The 16,307-nt window shown below is 43.3% G+C and overlaps 3 protein-coding genes across 3 annotated transcripts; 1 reads left to right on the top strand and 2 right to left on the bottom strand.

Moving 5' to 3' along the window:
* Positions 1–1,449: 1,449 nt before the first annotated feature.
* nr2c2 (nuclear receptor subfamily 2, group C, member 2) lies at positions 1,450–7,199 on the bottom strand. The gene is made up of 15 exons (XM_049753692.2): positions 7,005–7,199; positions 6,088–6,172; positions 5,873–5,949; positions 5,587–5,787; positions 5,173–5,278; positions 4,882–5,061; positions 4,620–4,776; positions 4,446–4,536; positions 4,114–4,259; positions 3,457–3,619; positions 3,249–3,370; positions 3,035–3,174; positions 2,013–2,150; positions 1,830–1,935; positions 1,450–1,709 (listed from the first exon to the last, which is right to left on the bottom strand). Exons 3-15 carry the CDS (start codon positions 5,939–5,941, stop codon positions 1,535–1,537), a joined length of 1,794 nt encoding a protein of 597 aa, XP_049609649.1. The 5' UTR covers positions 5,942–5,949; positions 6,088–6,172; positions 7,005–7,199; the 3' UTR covers positions 1,450–1,534.
* Positions 7,200–9,210: 2,011 nt separating this feature from the next.
* b3galt4 (UDP-Gal:betaGlcNAc beta 1,3-galactosyltransferase, polypeptide 4) lies at positions 9,211–11,353 on the top strand. Its single transcript, XM_049753699.2, has 2 exons — positions 9,211–9,341; positions 9,491–11,353. Exon 2 carries the CDS (start codon positions 9,542–9,544, stop codon positions 10,658–10,660), a length of 1,119 nt encoding a protein of 372 aa, XP_049609656.1. The 5' UTR covers positions 9,211–9,341; positions 9,491–9,541; the 3' UTR covers positions 10,661–11,353.
* Positions 11,008–16,118, bottom strand: wdr46 (WD repeat domain 46). The gene is made up of 14 exons (XM_049753691.2): positions 15,977–16,118; positions 15,567–15,794; positions 15,322–15,405; positions 15,136–15,245; positions 14,981–15,068; positions 14,793–14,854; positions 14,448–14,552; positions 14,220–14,370; positions 13,901–14,136; positions 12,918–13,071; positions 12,649–12,796; positions 12,378–12,568; positions 12,191–12,304; positions 11,008–12,107 (listed from the first exon to the last, which is right to left on the bottom strand). The coding sequence occupies exons 1-14, from the start codon at positions 16,031–16,033 to the stop codon at positions 11,988–11,990; spliced, it is 1,848 nt and encodes a 615-aa protein (XP_049609648.1). The 5' UTR covers positions 16,034–16,118; the 3' UTR covers positions 11,008–11,987.
* Between the last annotated feature and the right edge of the window lie 189 nt (positions 16,119–16,307).

Raw genomic sequence — 16,307 nt, 5'->3', positions numbered from 1 at the left:
ATATGTGGAAATTGTTATTTTTTCGTTGATGGCCTGCCTATCCTGCTATTTATTTATTTTTTTCTCACAATGTCTTTGTGGTTTGTTCAGTCTAGGGGAAAAAATAACGGTGCAAGAGCCAAAGTGGATGAATAACAGTTTATTTATGCTGTGTGGCTTCGACAAAACCAGTCTGAGACTGGAATGTTAATACATTGGGTTACATTTTCATCTGTGAGGTAGAAATAAGGTTGCAATCACTTCTGGATCAAACAATGACATAAATGTACTGTTTGAAAAAAACCATACATGCACAATAGCTGAAAACAAAAATGGACATATTGTATGTCATACAAGAAAACTCAAAAATGAAGAAAAAAAAATCTTGTTCATAGTATTGTTAAAGCCACAACATTTAAATAAACTTTTATCATACAGCATTTAATAAAATGCAATGAGCCACTTCTTCATGCACAACGATGCGCTATAAAATGATGATTAATAGGGCAGACGGCATCAACATTAGAAAATTGCTTAAAAACAACATGCACTCATTTTAATGAGATTACATGTACAAAGGATAAATTCGCACAAACACTTTTACAAACAGTCTCAATGAGTTTTAAACCCAAAACATTACCATTCATATATATTCTTAATTTATTTACTGTAGATTTTCATTGTCATACATTTTTCTGACCCATCGTACAAGCAGGAAGCAGCTGCATAAGTCTTGAGACGGGCTTCCAAATCTATATTTTTTGTCTTTTTTATTTTTCTTAAAATTAGGGAATCCTGCCCAAAAACGACTTAAGTACACTTAGTATGCAATGAGCAAAATTGTAGTTCTCGGAAAACATAGAAAACGCTAAAGTTCAGTCAGGATTGATGCGGAAGAACGCCACAAAAAATTGACCGATGTCCGCTGAACAAACACAAGCACTAAAAACGGTGGCTACACACAAGGTATGTAAAAAATAAATGTTTTTTGATAAATAAACGTACAAAATGGAGACAAACACTGATGGGATGTAAAGAAATCATGATTGTCGTAAAGGGAAAAGTGATGGGGCGATTGCACGGGATACAGCCATGAAATGTGTGCATACAAAAAAAGCACTTACAACCTCAAAGATGCTGCTAAAAAAAAAAACAATTAAATAATTTGGCTAGTGGAAAAAAAATGAATAATAAAAGCACTTTGCTTCCAGAATAAAACTTGAGGTCTGTTGTGCTGCTGTTACACGAATGTGAACCTGATAGATGCTCACTTTCCTTCCAGTTGTTAGTCACATGTATTCATCGGGAAAAAAAAAAAAAAAAAAAAAAATCAAACGAGAGATAAGTAAAGCCATTGCGATGCATATTTAAAGTCCGAAAATTGCTTCCACCAAAAGCGCATGACCAGGTAAGGCAACTCATACGTATTAAAACATACATTTGAAATGCAGGCAAAGGGGGACGTTGTCTACAAACTACCTAGTCAGACTCTTCTTCTCTTGACGTCAAATGGAAATTTGAACCAGTACCTGAAATGGAGGACACCGTTCTCCCGTCACTCGGCGGGGTCGACGTCCTGGCTGTTATACTCGGCCGTCTCCATCTTGAGGATGTAAGGAATGATGCTGTCGATGGAGACGTTGCCGATCAAGCCGGTGAAGAAGAGCTCCTCGGTGATGTTGGAGTTCATGAGGCGTAGCGCCGGGAGACGGGTCAGGATGCGAGTCAACCTGGAGACGCCCATGAAGACAAGTTTTTCTAATTGAGAGCAAACTCCGAAACGTTTCATGAGGATAAAGAATATATGGCGGCGAGTATTGATTCCACTTTCCATCTATAATTTTTTGTACCTGTAGGTATCATCTGGATATGTTTTCTGTACATAATCCTGAAGCTCCATCAAGGCTTTCTCCTGAAACTTCTCCACCTGTCCACCGCAGTCCACACCAGGGTGATCTGATGACATCATATGATTTATGTTTTAACCCCTTTTTGTCTTCCTCACATCTTTTGACCCTTCACAAATGACTGACCGGGACTGAACAAGACGATGGCCTTCAGGTAGGCGTACTCGTAGTTGTCTGTCTCCAACTTTGTCATGCTGTTGCAGAACTCCTGGAACTTCCAGATGTGCTCCATCACCTGCTTCACCCGCTCCCCTGACAGCTTGTCTACGGGGACAACGAGGTTTGTGTCAACCATGCCGGATCACCATCAAGTGTCTTGCACGCTTATCTTGTGATACGGTGGTGCCTTGAGAAACAAGCGACCCGTCTTGACCTCTTGCTAACATCATCAGCGTCGAACTTTTCTCCCAATTTAGCCACGGATATTTGAACACAAATGTTGGAACAACACATGTAGACAGAATATAACAATACTCACTGCATATATTCTTTATCCTCTGCGAAGAACGAATACTATTACTGCGGCTTACTGGGGAGCTGAGACCATCTCCGTGTACAGTACATCTGTATAATAATACATTTTATTTTTTAAAGCGCTTTTCTAGACACTTAACAGTACAAGGGTTGAAGACAGATACAAAAAGAAACAGATACATATATTTAAAAAAATTGATATTTGCGGGATTTTTTTTGCTAGAACAAGTTATGGGCATTCTGATTATTTCAATGGGAAAGGACGATTTGAGGAAAGAGCGTTTTGAGTTACGCAAGTGGTCACGTGACGGATGAAACTTGTATCTCAAGGCACCATTGTTTGGTTCACTTAAATTGGTGTATCGGATTGACGGAAAATCTCGCTGGTCTATAATGTTTGCAGATGACATTGTGATCTAGAGATTGACAAGTCGGCGGAAAAGAGGGACCGCCAAAGAGAAGACTCGGCACAACTTGCAGAAGACGCAGAGGACAGAGCAGACCACAATCTACCCAATGACGGCTCGTGTTGATTTGCCGCGGCGAGCCGTCAATGGCCAAAGGGAAAGAAGAGGAAGGACTAAAAAAACATTTTGGGATTCTGGCCTGTGAATCATCACTACAAATTTAGTCGTTTTGTCCTACTGTGCCATGAAGAGGCGGGTGGTCCATACCATCCTGGATGCTGCTCTGAAGATGGTTGACGATGGCAGCCAGGATGGTGGACAGGTTCATCACATGAGCGCATTGAGCGAGACCCAAAGTGAAGAGCTCGTTCCAGCAGGCTCGCACCAAACCGGTGTTTTCTTCCTGCCTGGTAAAGACAAGACGTGACAAGGCGCTGATTCAGAAACATCCGAGCATGGCCGACAGGTGTTGTGTCTTTACCCAAGGGCTAAGAAGGCGGGGATGGATCGAGCCCAATGCATGGAGAGGAAGAGAAGCCTGGAGGCCGACTCGCAGATGTAATGTACGTTCAGGTACTCGGGCATGGGGCTGGGCATGGTCAGCTAGAAGGACCACGCAAAGACAGCAGTTTGTTTGACGCGTTCCTTGTACTGAATTTAAAATGACAGCAGTGGATTGATACACCCACCTTAAATTTAACATGGCCGTCGGTCAGGAGAGGCCCTTCCACCTCAATGATCGGGGTCTCCTGGTCTTGGCCAATGAGCTGAAAGGTCGTCTCACTGACGCACTTGTCGGTTATTACGCCCGCTTCAGGTGGATTGAGGACTTTGGCCAGAGTGTCAAAGGCACTGCGAACGACACATACAAAAAATTGTACATAAAGAAATCAACCCCCAAAATATGTTCTGTGAAGCTCAACTAATCAAAACACAGTGTTCTTATTAGTGCTTTGTTTGTGGAATATGAATTAAAGAGGCAAAATCCACCTGTTTTTGACCATCTCAGGGGGCAGCCATTTTGCAAAATGACATCATAGTTACCAGGTAACAACCAATCACGGCACACCAGCTTTCTGAAGCTGAGCTGTGATTGGTTGTGAGCAAAGACCTGGAAACTGTGATGTCATTTTCAGTCTGAGATGGATAAAAACGGCAATTTTGCAGCTTAACTCATATTGTACAATATTAATCGGAATTATGTGTTTATACTAGTGGGGGCACATACAACTAAAGAAAATTTCTGGTTTGACATCCCCTTTAAGTACACACTCCACTTTTTCTGCCTCTGCCCAGCAACAGAGTCACATTTACTTAAAGCTAAATTATGAACTTTGCGAACTGACCGTGTTATCTCTGTTGTGTTTTTTTCCACATATTGGCACTCTGACGAATCTCCATTCTTCAAGTTCTGTTTTAATGAGTCGCTCAGGCTGGCCAGTGATGTCACCACGTTCGCCAGCGTGCCGAGGTCACCGTGTCCAGACTCCATCTAAAGGCAACAACAGGAAATGCTTCATATTTGGTCCTGTTCCAAGCCTGTGGAAATAGTCTGGCTAGGTTTGCACAATCCAGCACACTGAGACACGAAGAGCGATGCGATGAACCGATATGCACTTCTCTCATTCACATAGCAAAAATGAGGTCAAAGGACCCAAAAAAGAAACTGGAGCTGTACCTTTGAGTCAGACGTCAGCACCAGCGTTCCATCGCTCTGCATGAGCGGCTGCTGGATGTTAACCAACATCCCCTGGTCCAGCAGGCTCGATCTGCCCACGATACGCAGAACCCGTATTGCATATGAAACATATCGAAATGTCGACTCCCGCCGCCGGGGTGTTTGGCCGCTCACCTGGAGCCGTCCGTCTCTGTGTCGGAGATGAAGGTTGGCGTGGCGATGAGTGGACTGTTAATGTCCTTGCGGATGTAGATTTTCTGGGTGGAGGGTGCGCAGTTGACATGTTTCTCTCTGGGGACAACATCGGCAGGCTTCCTCTCGCTCTGAACGGCTGAGGACAATGAGCAAAATGTTAATCATCCATTCTCCAAACCGTTTAGCGGTTCTTGGGTGCCTTGAGATATGAATTTATCTCAGCCCTGAGCTCTTGACTCACAGTCAGTCTTCATCCCCATGTTGAGGCATTTCTTCAAGCGACAGAATTGGCAGCGGTTGCGGTGGTGCTTGTTAATGACGCAGTCCTGCTTGCTGCGGCAGCTGTAGGTCAGGTTTTTCCTGACACTCCGCTTGAAGAAGCCTTTGCATCCCTCACAACTCATCGCTCCATAGTGACGACCTGGACACACGTGACATGACGCTGAGACTCACTTTGAGCAGATTGGCGTAATCCTAGACTGGGGATATCCGAATATAAAACAATCCAGGACTTGACTATGGACTCAAGTACCTGAAGCCTTGTCTCCGCACACCACACAGTACTCCACCGTCTGCGTCCGACTCAGATCGCCTGATTGGGCGAGTAACTGCTCCACTGACAGTGGATCTGTGACAATCTAAGAGCAAAATTGTGTAGTAATTAATGCAAAAGCATATTTATTTATTGTATCTCTAAAAAAAATAAGCAAACAGGTGCTGGCTCATTTTTTGGAAGCTATACTTTGACATTTTTTTTTTTAATTGATTTACATTATTTTTTCTGTAATACGCTAAGATGCCACTAGATGGCACCAAAGTGGCTGCTAAACACAGACAGCCGGCATCTGACCAAACCAGCAAAACAGGTTTGCTGGCTTCCTCCCTCTGTAACGGCATTACAACAGATTGAGGAAGATTAATCTTGTATGTATTATAGCACCTTCACCTGTATCCTTCCTGGCATCAGGCTGTCTGAAGATGTAAAGATGAGCTGCTTGGTGTTGTGGTTGTCCGGAGAGGTCAGAATGAGCTTTCCTGTCCCGGAGCTGTCCGATGTGGTCAGAATGAATTGCTGCTTGGGAGAACTTGAAGGGTTCATGGCAGTCACGATCTGAATCTCCTGACCCCTCTGCCGGTCAGTTACAATCTGAGGAAGGAGAGCGACAGTGCGGCAGTCATACCAACACCGGCTCAAAGTCATGCAGGAAAAACGGAGGTGGAAGATACGCTACCTGTATCTGCTGTGATGTTGCTGAAGCCTCACTAGACACGACCTGAAAGCGCTGAGGTGACTGACTCATCGCAGAGTCTGCAAGGAACAATTTGAAATATTGGGGTCTTCATCGGTTAAAAAAAAAAGTGCATGCATAAGAACACCACCAACATTTCAAACATTGAATAAAAAAAATAACAGCGTGGAGGAGAACGCACTAGAAGCCACACTCACCTCTGCCTCAAATTCCACTTTCTGCTGAGGGAGCAAATTCAGGTTGGCCGTCATGATGATGATGATGTAAGGTCATTAGTGAGGACTGTTTGGAACAATGCAAGGTGCATGATTAATCACCCACAAAATAACTGATACAATATTTGAGCTGGTGTAATGGAAGCTTTTCATTTTTGTACAAATCCAGCGTTTCCCAATCCCTATCAGACTGCGTATAAACAAATACGATGAAATCCACACACTCTTTAATAATCTTATCTATCGGGTTTGTTTATGATGAGAAAACTCAGGCCTTGCCACCCGGAAGTCGTGGTGACGTCATTGTGAAGCTGTCCTATAAGGGGAGGGGCGTGGAGCTCTAACGGAATTTAGCGATTGGTCGAACACGATTCCATCAAAACGTGCTTTCGCTACCACATTGCGAATCACAACACAACAAAATGGAGAATTTGGCAAGCAGCCAATAACACTGGGGGCGAATCGACGAATAGATGTCAGCACATTGTTTTTCACAATCACATTACTGAAAATGTTTTGGGTAGGGAAATAAATATTTGGCGATTCGGTATTATTCGGTATGTGCGGGAAAGTCCCACGACATTTCCGCCCCATGTCGCCGGGAAGGCAAAGGTAAAAAGGTCGAGTTGTCTACCGTTAGCTTTCCTAGCTAGCATCACACGAGCACAGCAGCAGCGTGTTCGTCATCCCTACAACAGTGACCCATTAACAGCTCACGTTAGGAACCACCGTACGTCATTCATACGTATTTAAATCCAATTGAGACAACTCGGCCGTGTCGCGGGACGCGTTTATCGGCTCGAGCTAGCATGCGAACCGGGAGATTAGCGCCGCTATTTTATCATGCGCAATGTCTCGAGGCTTTTGTGTGCTTTTCAAGCACAGTGGCCGAGCCTTACCTCAATGAGTGGTCGAATGAAGATTTCGGAGCTAGGTGGTATTTTATAAAATGGATTGTTTTGCTTTTCTGCTGTTAAAGGTCATAGTTCGTGACCCGTTGATGGTTGGAGGTTTTTCTTTTTTTTTTTTTCCTCCCCCCTTCTTCCTCTGTCGCGTCCTGGCGCTCCTCCTCCAGGCGCGTGCGAGCCAGACAGGTGACGTCATCTTGTCTACCAGTAAAGAGGCACGTGTCGTTCGGTGAGAATCCGAACATCGTTCGTTCATTCTATCGTCGATTGGGAATCGAACATCGCATTCCAATTAAAAAAAAAAAAAAAAAAACAGACTTATGATTATTTTAACACTACAGGACTGTCTCAGAAAATTAGAATATTGTGATAAAGTTCTTTATTTTCTGAAATGCAATTAAAAAAAAACAAAAATGTCATACATTCTGGATTCATTACAAATCAACTGAAATATTGCAAACATTTGATTATTTTTCAAGTGTTTTTCATGGCTCAGGACTTAATTAGATGATTCAAATGATTAGTTGAATACCCTACTTGTGTACTTTTTCATGATATTCTAATATTATGAGATAGGATATTTGAGTTTTCTTAAACTGTAAGCCATAATCAGCAGTATTAAAATAATAAAAGTCTTGCAATATTTCAGTTGATTTGTCATGAATCCAGAATGTATGACATTTTTGTTTTCTTAATTGCATCACAGAAAATAAAGAACTTTTGAAGGAATGAGGTCGAAATACAAAAAGTCCTGCCTAGCTACAAAAACAGATATGCTCAAACGTCATTGAATAAAGTACATAAGCAGACAAGTATATTCACATATTAAATCAATAAAAGAAACATTTTAAGCATATAATTATACCTACACACCAAATCAACAAAGCAGACATAACTAGACATTTTTGATAAGTGGTAATGAGAAAGGTTTTTGATCTGATATATATTTCTGAGCACTTTGAAATAACAAATCTTTTTTGATATATTGCCTAAATAGCTTAATGACACTTAAGGAACTATTTAATGCATGCCTGATGATTTTCTAAATCACGGACACTGCCATAGTCGTCTAAAAATGTTCAGTACTCGATTATATCTTATGTTTTGACTAATGCTAGACGCCAGTTTTCGATTACAACTGAACGTTCTGGACAGAGGGAAATATTTTGCCTAACAAAGAAAAGATATGGTTGGAAGCATGATTAAACTATATAAGCAAGTACATGGAGTATCAAAAGACCAAACAAAAACATGGTAAGTGGTCAGTACAATAAATTAATAATAAATTGATGATGTCACAGCCAAAAGCTCTCATAATTCCGTAGAAAATAACAAAATTGAAAGAATGATGAATGGGAGGGCGTGCAACAGTGGGCGAAGTGGATGTATGTGCAAGAATGATTTACAGGAAGGACACTTGGAGATAAAACCGGTAGAAGTGCCAGAGGAAAAACAACCAAGAACCCGGCCAAAGGTGATCGCCAAGGCCGAAAGACGGGATGGAAGACAACAGCACCCACTCTCATGGAATCAAAATCTCCTGCGTAGCATTTTCCAACTGAAATCCAACACTTGCAATATTTCAGTTGATTTGTAATGAATCCAGAATTTATGAGATTTTTGTTTTTTTAATTGCATTACAGAAAATAAAGACGCTATCACAATATTCTAATTTTCTGAGGCAGTCCTGTATGTATGAATAAATTACTATCCTGTGAGATGGATTAGACAAATATTTTATGGTGGATAAGACAGACATTTTATTATCTAAAACAGACAATTAAAAAAGTACCAACTTCAAGCCTGTATTATATAATTTTATTTTGTTTTAGAAATTTGACTATTTAAAAAATAAAATCATTTTTACTTATTTCAGAGTCTGTTTTGTATATTCAGTTATTATACAGTTTTTTTTTTTTTACATTAACACGAGTTGCAGCAATATTTTTACCCGAATATATTTTTTCTCTGTAATTTTCTGCACAACGGAGTACGAGTTTTTTTACATTACATGTTGACCACGTTTTTTTTTTTTAATCCAATCAACGTGCACAATTCTTCTACAATATATCAACTCTCAAACTGAGGCTACAAAACCTTCAGACTATTGAGCAATTTAAAAAGTAAAAGTCAAAAGAGCATAAATCAATCAATCAAAAGAAAACAATAGGACTGTAAAAATAGGGTGTACTCTGCATGTAGTACCACCAGATGACCACTAGAGCGTTACCACGTTTCAAAGGCTTTCGATTCGGTGTGTTTATGATGAACGCGTTTCATGCGTGAAGACAACACGCAGCACGTTCCTCGAGCGATTCATAAAATCAGGTTAGCCTCCTTTTCTTGCATTATTATCATTCTGGTCCATTTTTTCCGTGCTCCATCATCACTGCGGTGGACTAGAATGCGTACACATCGGCACGTTCCCAATAAATGTGTCGCAATCGACCGATTATTCGATCGTGTCGTGTGCGCAGCCGGCTGCAGCATCCGCGGCGCGAGAGGAGGAGCGGCTACCGCTTGGAGTGATGATGGTCGTCCGGTGGCTGTGGATATGCGTGCCCCGGTTGGGGAAACGAGGGGGGCGCTCCGGATTGTTATCGTGTCTCTGCGGGGCGATCGTGATCGCTGCCTTTTTCGCCTTGATGTTTGTGGACGTCCTCGAGTACTGGATCACGTCCTTGCAAATGAACGCCGCGCCGGTCCCCCACGTCGGCATCTTACCCCCTCTCAACGTCCCTCCCACCAGACCCGAGGAGTTCCTCCTCATGCCGAGTCCGCTGGTATGCCAGCGTGCCAAGCCTTACCTCATCACCATGGTTACCTCGGCCCCTGCTCACCATAGGGCGCGCCAGGCCATCAGGGACACATGGGGCGGAGAAAACAACGTGATGGGTCTGAGGGTCATGACCCTCTTCATGCTCGGTGTGCCATCTGACCCGGGACTGGCGAAGATGCTCATCGAGGAGGCCAAGCAGCATGGGGACCTGATTCAGGGGCGTTACCTGGACTCCTACTCCAACCTGACCCTGAAGACTTTAGCCCTGCAGAACTGGGTGCGCCGCTTCTGCCCCCAAGCTCACTTTGTGGCCAAAGTGGACGACGACGTCCTGTTCAATCCCAGCGCACTCCTGCATCTGCTGAATAAGAGCCACAGCCCGTATGAACAAGCCGACTTGTATCTAGGCAGGGTCCATCTCCGCGTAGCTCCGAACCGGAACCCTGACAGCAAGCACTACGTCCAGAAGGAAGCCTACCCGCCCTCTGTTTTTCCAGACTATTGCAGCGGAACCGCTTACGTTCTATCCCGCTCGGCCCTGCTCAAAATCTCCTTGGCTGCCTCCACGTCGCCTCTGTCCACGGTTCAACCCCCAGAAGATGTATTTGTGGGTGTATGCGCCCGGGCCGCTGGTGTAATTCCCACGCACTCGCCCCTCTTCTCTGGTGGACCGGCGGTTCCGTACGGACGCTGCTGCTATCAAGCCATGGTTTCGGTGCACCATATCGCGCCGCAGGATATGCTACGCTACTGGGCTGATATGCACGCGTCGGGACCGTGCCTCTGGTTGAGCACGAGGGCGTCGCTGTTGATGTGCAAAGTCGGAGCTTTGCTGGGATCAGCGCTCGGTTTGGGGAAGGAGACATGAGTGGGATTCAATTCTGAACTCATATAATCGCAATTTGGCAAGACTTCACACAAAAAAATGATTTTTGTGTAGCCTTTTTGTGCATTGGACTATTTGCAAGAAAGGGAAACTGAGATTTGAGCATTAGCATAAAATACTTGTCTTACTTGTTCGTCAACCTTTGTGAGCCAAGGCACATATTTTAGTTGAGGAAATAAACTTTTGAGCCTGTTTAGCTGGATGAATGTAAAACATAGGACAGGTTATTTGTAGCTTCTGCCATTTGGTAGCCACTAAGAAAAAAAAAAAAACACTCCAGTATTTGCAAACCTTTGTAGCTTTTTTTTTTTTTACTGCATTTTTGGAGTATTTTTCTTTGACGGCACTGATAGAAATATTTCTTGGAAAATCAAACGTTGTCAAATGTGTTTTCTCATCAAATGGAATGGAAAGCTCGGCTATCGTGATATTATCGGCTAACACGAATCGAATATGGCAACACATGCTACAATCCTCGCCGGCATTTATGGTGAGAGCAAACATTGACTGAGGGTTGGGCCAATGAAGCCATATTAGCAAATCTATATTTCAAACTCCCCAATTCAATTGTTACCCCAACAAAGAACAAAATGTGTTGTGACATTCAGGGCATTTTTTTTTTATGAATGGATTATGAACAGACTCATTCAATAAAGGAATCAAAACCTTTCACAATTCCCGACTTTACAAAATGTGTCACGGGCGTCAAAGCACGCTGCTTACATCAGCACTGGGTGTATATTTGTAATAATTAACCAGTGCCAGGAATCAAACATGAGGAAGTAAGGAGATGCCATTTGACTATCTTGTGTCATTTTCAGACTGTCTTACATTTTATCTGCATTTTTGTGGACACTTAAGAAAAAAAAAAAAAAAAAAAAAACCTGATGTGATCTGAGAAAAGTAAGGTGTGGTCTATAAACAATTCCAAAGTACAAATGCACACAATTTTAAAGTGATTACGTCAAGTCATAAAACCTTTCGGAGCCACTCAGGCATTTACACTTTGACCTCGGTTTATCAGTTCACTGTCGACCGAAGCGCTTTGACGCTTGAAAATGAGTTGAGCTACGAAAGTACGAGCAAGAGCCGAAGCATGTCATTTTTCATGTGCAGACAGGATGTGCCTTGAGGCATAAACGCAGATCTCGCTGCTCATTAAAAAAAACGCTCGTCAGACGTCATTTCCTGCGTGTGGCTTTCTGGCATGGCCTGATATGCCCACACAGGGTGGGGAGGGGAGGGGGGAGGGGGGGGGGAACGCCTCGCTCGGAAAAAAAGGATGTCGCAGTGCACAATGGCTGCGCTTCTATTTCTGGAATCTGCCCAGAGCGGATTTTTGGCTGGCGATGGCCGCAAACGTCTTCTCCTTTGCTCTCCTTTTTTGCTCCAGCTTCATTTTGTCCCCCATACCTTTCACGATCAGATCCTGCACGGCGAAAGCGACAACGCGTTGAGCCCCGCAACGGCAAACATTTGATTGCCGACGGGTTCAAAGGTCATGGCACTTACCCTCTGGTCGATATTAGCCACCTGCCGCTTTCGCCTTTCCACGTTGCCTGCTGAGCTGCGACCTTTTTTCTTATACCTCGGGGCGAATTTCTCCCTGGCAAGAGGATCAAAGCCCTACGAAGAAAAAGTGTTCATTTCTATTCAGCAAAGAATCTTTAACCTCGACGTGGTGCATTCCAAAACTGACCAGGGCGAGCACTCTGTCTTGGTGCCTCTGCTGGAAGGTGCCGTGGTCGACCTTGCCGAGCTGAGTGGGGTCCAGACTGATGAGCTCCGGCTGGATCTTTTCCATCAGGGCCTTAACTTCCCATTCCTGCCTCTGTTTGACACTGCGGAACGGATTTGAATCCAGGGCGTCAAAGTTTGGCTCGGCCGCGCCTGGGGAAATGAAAATGAAACGTTTGTAAATTTCAGATATGCTTATTTCTGAAGGTACCGCTGCCCAAATATGGTCAGACCTGGTACGAGCATGCTCGTGAAGCCTTGTCCGTGGCCGATGCCGAGCACATCCTCGAAGGGGCAAAAGCGTAGCTCGCACACTGGAGCCTGGGCTCTGTGGGCCATGTAGGGTTTTGTCACCGGAGTGCTCCACACATCCCTGTACAACTGCAACAAGATGGAGTGCGTTATTTGATCCAATAACGATTGCACATTCTGCGTTGTGTGTCTGTTACACATCGCCAGGTTTGTGGCCATTTTTGCATGAGCAAATTCAGACGTGACTCACCTGGACGACATCACCCGTGGCCGCAGAGAGCAGCCCCCGCTGGCTCAGCGATAAACAGGAAGCCCCGGCGGGGATGAAGTAAGATTTGAGGAGCTTGAAAGTCCTGACGTCAAACACCTTGAGTTTTTTGTCCATGCCTGACGTCACCATGTAACTGCCAAAACAGATGACATGACGAGAGTTGGCGAAACAAATAGACCATACAGGGACGATAGTGTTTATAGACTTTGCCACCTCTATTTTTCTATTTTTGTGATCAGCCCTTAAACACCACAAGATGGCGCCAAAGCACCTTTTTAAATTTAATATTAGTCTTTTTCTGTACAATTTTGTTTTTAAATATTGTTTTAATGATGTACAATATCCTAGAGGGTCTCAAAACACGCTTACAAATTAAATCTATTTTTTTTAAAAGAGAAGTGATCCTACTCCCATATTAGTCAGGGCTTTGCCCTTTGGCAACTTGGGGCCAAGGAACTATTTTCAGGCGAGCTCTCGACTAAGAGACAAGTATGTGGGGGAGGAGCGAAGTTTAGCTCAGGCTGGAAAAAGTTACGAATCTCATCGGCCCAAGTGCATTTTTTTAATAAAGCAGTATTTTTAAAAGGTAATTTAAGATGACTTTGAAATGGCACTGGACTATCTTTGATCTGTGTGGTATGTTTACGTTTGAAATCATGATAAAATAATAAATAAGATAAATATTTTAAAAAATGTATGATGGCCAAATGATAATCTATTGATCACAATGCTCACTTTTAATGTGAATCTGTAACTTCTGTTTATGGCTCCTGATTACAACTATTTCAAGATTAATATACAATTGCCATTGCTGCCATCTAGTGGCGGTAATAGGCACTTAAAGTGTAAACTACTTCACAGGTTTTCACCAATCACAGCAATCGCTGCGCAGTACTCTATGAACAGAATCATCACTTGTTTAAAAAAAATAAAATTTAACTTCATCTGGAGTTATGACTCACGTTCCCGTTTTGTCCACGGCGACAGAGCGCACCCCCGCCTGATGACATAGCATCTTAGCGAGGGGCTCTTTCTGACTTGGAGCCCAGAGGCTGACCGTGCCGTTGGAGTGGCCCAGATGGATGACGGCGTTGTGGGGGTTCTGGCACATCACGTCCAGGCGGCCCTTCTTGGTGCAGATGGTGGCGACGTCTTTTCCCACAGAGACATCGAGATACTGCAGGAAACCCGTCGCGCTCTGAAACAGAAGAAAAAAAAAAATCACACAACATCACGTCAGGATTTCAAATCGTGTTTATCGTGTTCATATTTCAAACTTACAGCGGTGGCCAATAGAAAATGGTAAGGCAAAAACTGCATGCGAAGGACATCATTGAACTTGCGGATGCAGTGAAGCTCAATTCCGTTGGAGTCGTAGATGTAGAGCCACTTCTTCTGAGCCACCGCAAACATCTGTTCCGTGTGAAGCCATCTGAAATGTGCATATTTTGCATTTGAGTACATTTTTGAAACAACTACAAATTCCTTTGCAGTCTACAGAGGTCTTACCGGACATCACGGATCGACTCCATCACGTTTATCTCGCACATCAACTGTTTGGATTGCCAGTCGACACAAGCGATGTGGCCTCGCCTCCCGCCGAGCAGCAGATGACTACGTAGAACGAAACAAACACCGAAGAAAAATATTCACATGTAAATTATCATTCATCTTCTGGGACTGTAACTGTAATTAAATCGTTTTTTGTTCATTCTAACTGAAGCCATATGTTCGAGACAATGACATGGATGATAATGGAAATGATCTAATTGGATTATTCTGAGAAAAGTGTTTCGATGATTAACTGACACTATTAATCAATAACACCAATACGACCAAAACTGGGTCACCTACCGTCCGTTTTTGCTGTAATCCATTTGGTACGGTCCAAATTGAGACAAGTTCAGGTCAAAATACTGAGGACAAAGTAAATGTAAAGAAAATATGTCAATGAGCTATTTTTAGAACAGAAAAAAAAAAAGACGGCCATTATATGTGAATTTTAGTGGTAATTTAAATAACGACTTGCTAAACCACCCAACCTTGGTCGCCGATGTTATATCCACACACTCTGCGATATCTTGCTGCGAGATCGTACACGTGTCCTCGTCTTCGTCCCCTTCGAGGAACCTGAGAAAATGAGGTTAGAACAATGTCGCCTTTCCGGCCGATCTCTCCGAGCCGCCAAAGTTTTTACCCAGCTTCCTCCGTGAGGAGAAGGTCTAAGCGGGCAGCTTGTGTTTGGGCCATTTTTGAGGCTTTGTTCGAACGAGCGACGGCAGTTTTCACCTTTCTGTTCTTGATCACCTGGGATTAAAAAAGAAGAAGTGCTATGGGCCAGCAGCGCAACAGAAATACCAAACGGAAATCTCAAAGTACAAACCCTCTCGTTCGTTTTCCCTTTTCTTCTGTACTTTTTTATCCTGGCTTCTGGAGTGGAAGCAGGTCCTTGGAAAGGATCCTCTTTCTGAGGGAGTGACAATAATTGGGTCGGAAAAATGTGAAGTAAAACCTCAGGAGAAGGTTCACACAGTTCATACGTCAGTGATGATTTTTTTAAAAAAAAAATTAGTCACTGCTCTTGTTGCAATCTGAAAGGAGCCAACTTCTTATTTCGACATGTCTTACCCGAGATATAACGCGTTTTCTTTGGCCATTGTAGTTTGGTTTCTTCCTCTTCGTAGCAGACCTGATTTCGCGGTTCTGCTGTTGTGCAGGAGCAGCTTGTTTTCCATCATCCGTTGGTACCTTCCTCTTCTTGCCTGACTTTCTTTTGAGGTTCTGAGGTTGTGCATCGGCAGCTTGTTTTCCATCGTCGTTTTTATCATTCTTTTCGTGCCAGTAACGAACTGTAGGCTGTTAGAAAGAAGTTTTAGTGTAGTTTAACAGCAGGCATGTGTGGGCTATCCTGAAAATCACTCTGTTAGCAAGTAAGTTAAGTAGCTCAATGCCTCGCTTATTAAAAATTCGTCTTGGTCAACATTAACCGAAGACCCATGTAAGTGTAGTTGTGGACTATCGTCCTTGTAATAAGTTACCTTTTTCGTTTTCGGCACGTGAGAGCCTTTTGCCACGGGTTCGACGGGCGCCGCCATCTTTGTTGTGTGCTCCACCCCCCCAGATTTATTTTCATGACGTCACTTCCGTGATGACGGCCAAGGCGCACCCTCTCCATAAAAAAAAAATCCAAAGCGTTGTTTATGTTTAATGTATATCATAACGTGTCACCTATTTTTAACGAAATAAAAATTGAATGCTTGAAAATAATTATTGTTATGACAGTGAAATGTAGGCAAGGTTACACCCTTTGATTGAGGAAAAATGGTAAAAAAGTAAAATATTCTTACTTGGGCAATACTTAACAACAAA

Source organism: Syngnathus scovelli, chromosome 2 (genome assembly GCF_024217435.2).
Source record: "Syngnathus scovelli strain Florida chromosome 2, RoL_Ssco_1.2, whole genome shotgun sequence".
NCBI classification, from domain to species: domain Eukaryota; kingdom Metazoa; phylum Chordata; class Actinopteri; order Syngnathiformes; family Syngnathidae; genus Syngnathus; species Syngnathus scovelli.
The sequence above is the reverse complement of the archived record's forward strand: the minus strand, read 5'-3'. Positions and strand labels throughout refer to the sequence as shown.

Coding starts and splice junctions, on each gene's coding strand:
- wdr46 (XM_049753691.2), bottom strand. CDS start 16,033: ATGGCGGCGCCCGTCGAACCCGTGGCAAAAGGCTCTCACGTGCCGAAA. Junction 15,795..15,976: donor ACGTGCCGAAAACGAAAAAG/GTAACTTATTAC, acceptor TCTTTCTAACAG/CCTACAGTTCGTTACTGGCA. Junction 12,108..12,190: donor TGGCTAATATCGACCAGAGG/GTAAGTGCCATG, acceptor TTCGCCGTGCAG/GATCTGATCGTGAAAGGTAT.
- nr2c2 (XM_049753692.2), bottom strand. CDS start 5,941: ATGAGTCAGTCACCTCAGCGCTTTCAGGTCGTGTCTAGTGAGGCTTCA. Junction 4,260..4,445: donor TGCTGACGTCTGACTCAAAG/GTACAGCTCCAG, acceptor TGTTGCCTTTAG/ATGGAGTCTGGACACGGTGA. Junction 3,620..4,113: donor AACACAACAGAGATAACACG/GTCAGTTCGCAA, acceptor TGTCGTTCGCAG/TGCCTTTGACACTCTGGCCA.
- b3galt4 (XM_049753699.2), top strand. CDS start 9,542: ATGATGGTCGTCCGGTGGCTGTGGATATGCGTGCCCCGGTTGGGGAAA.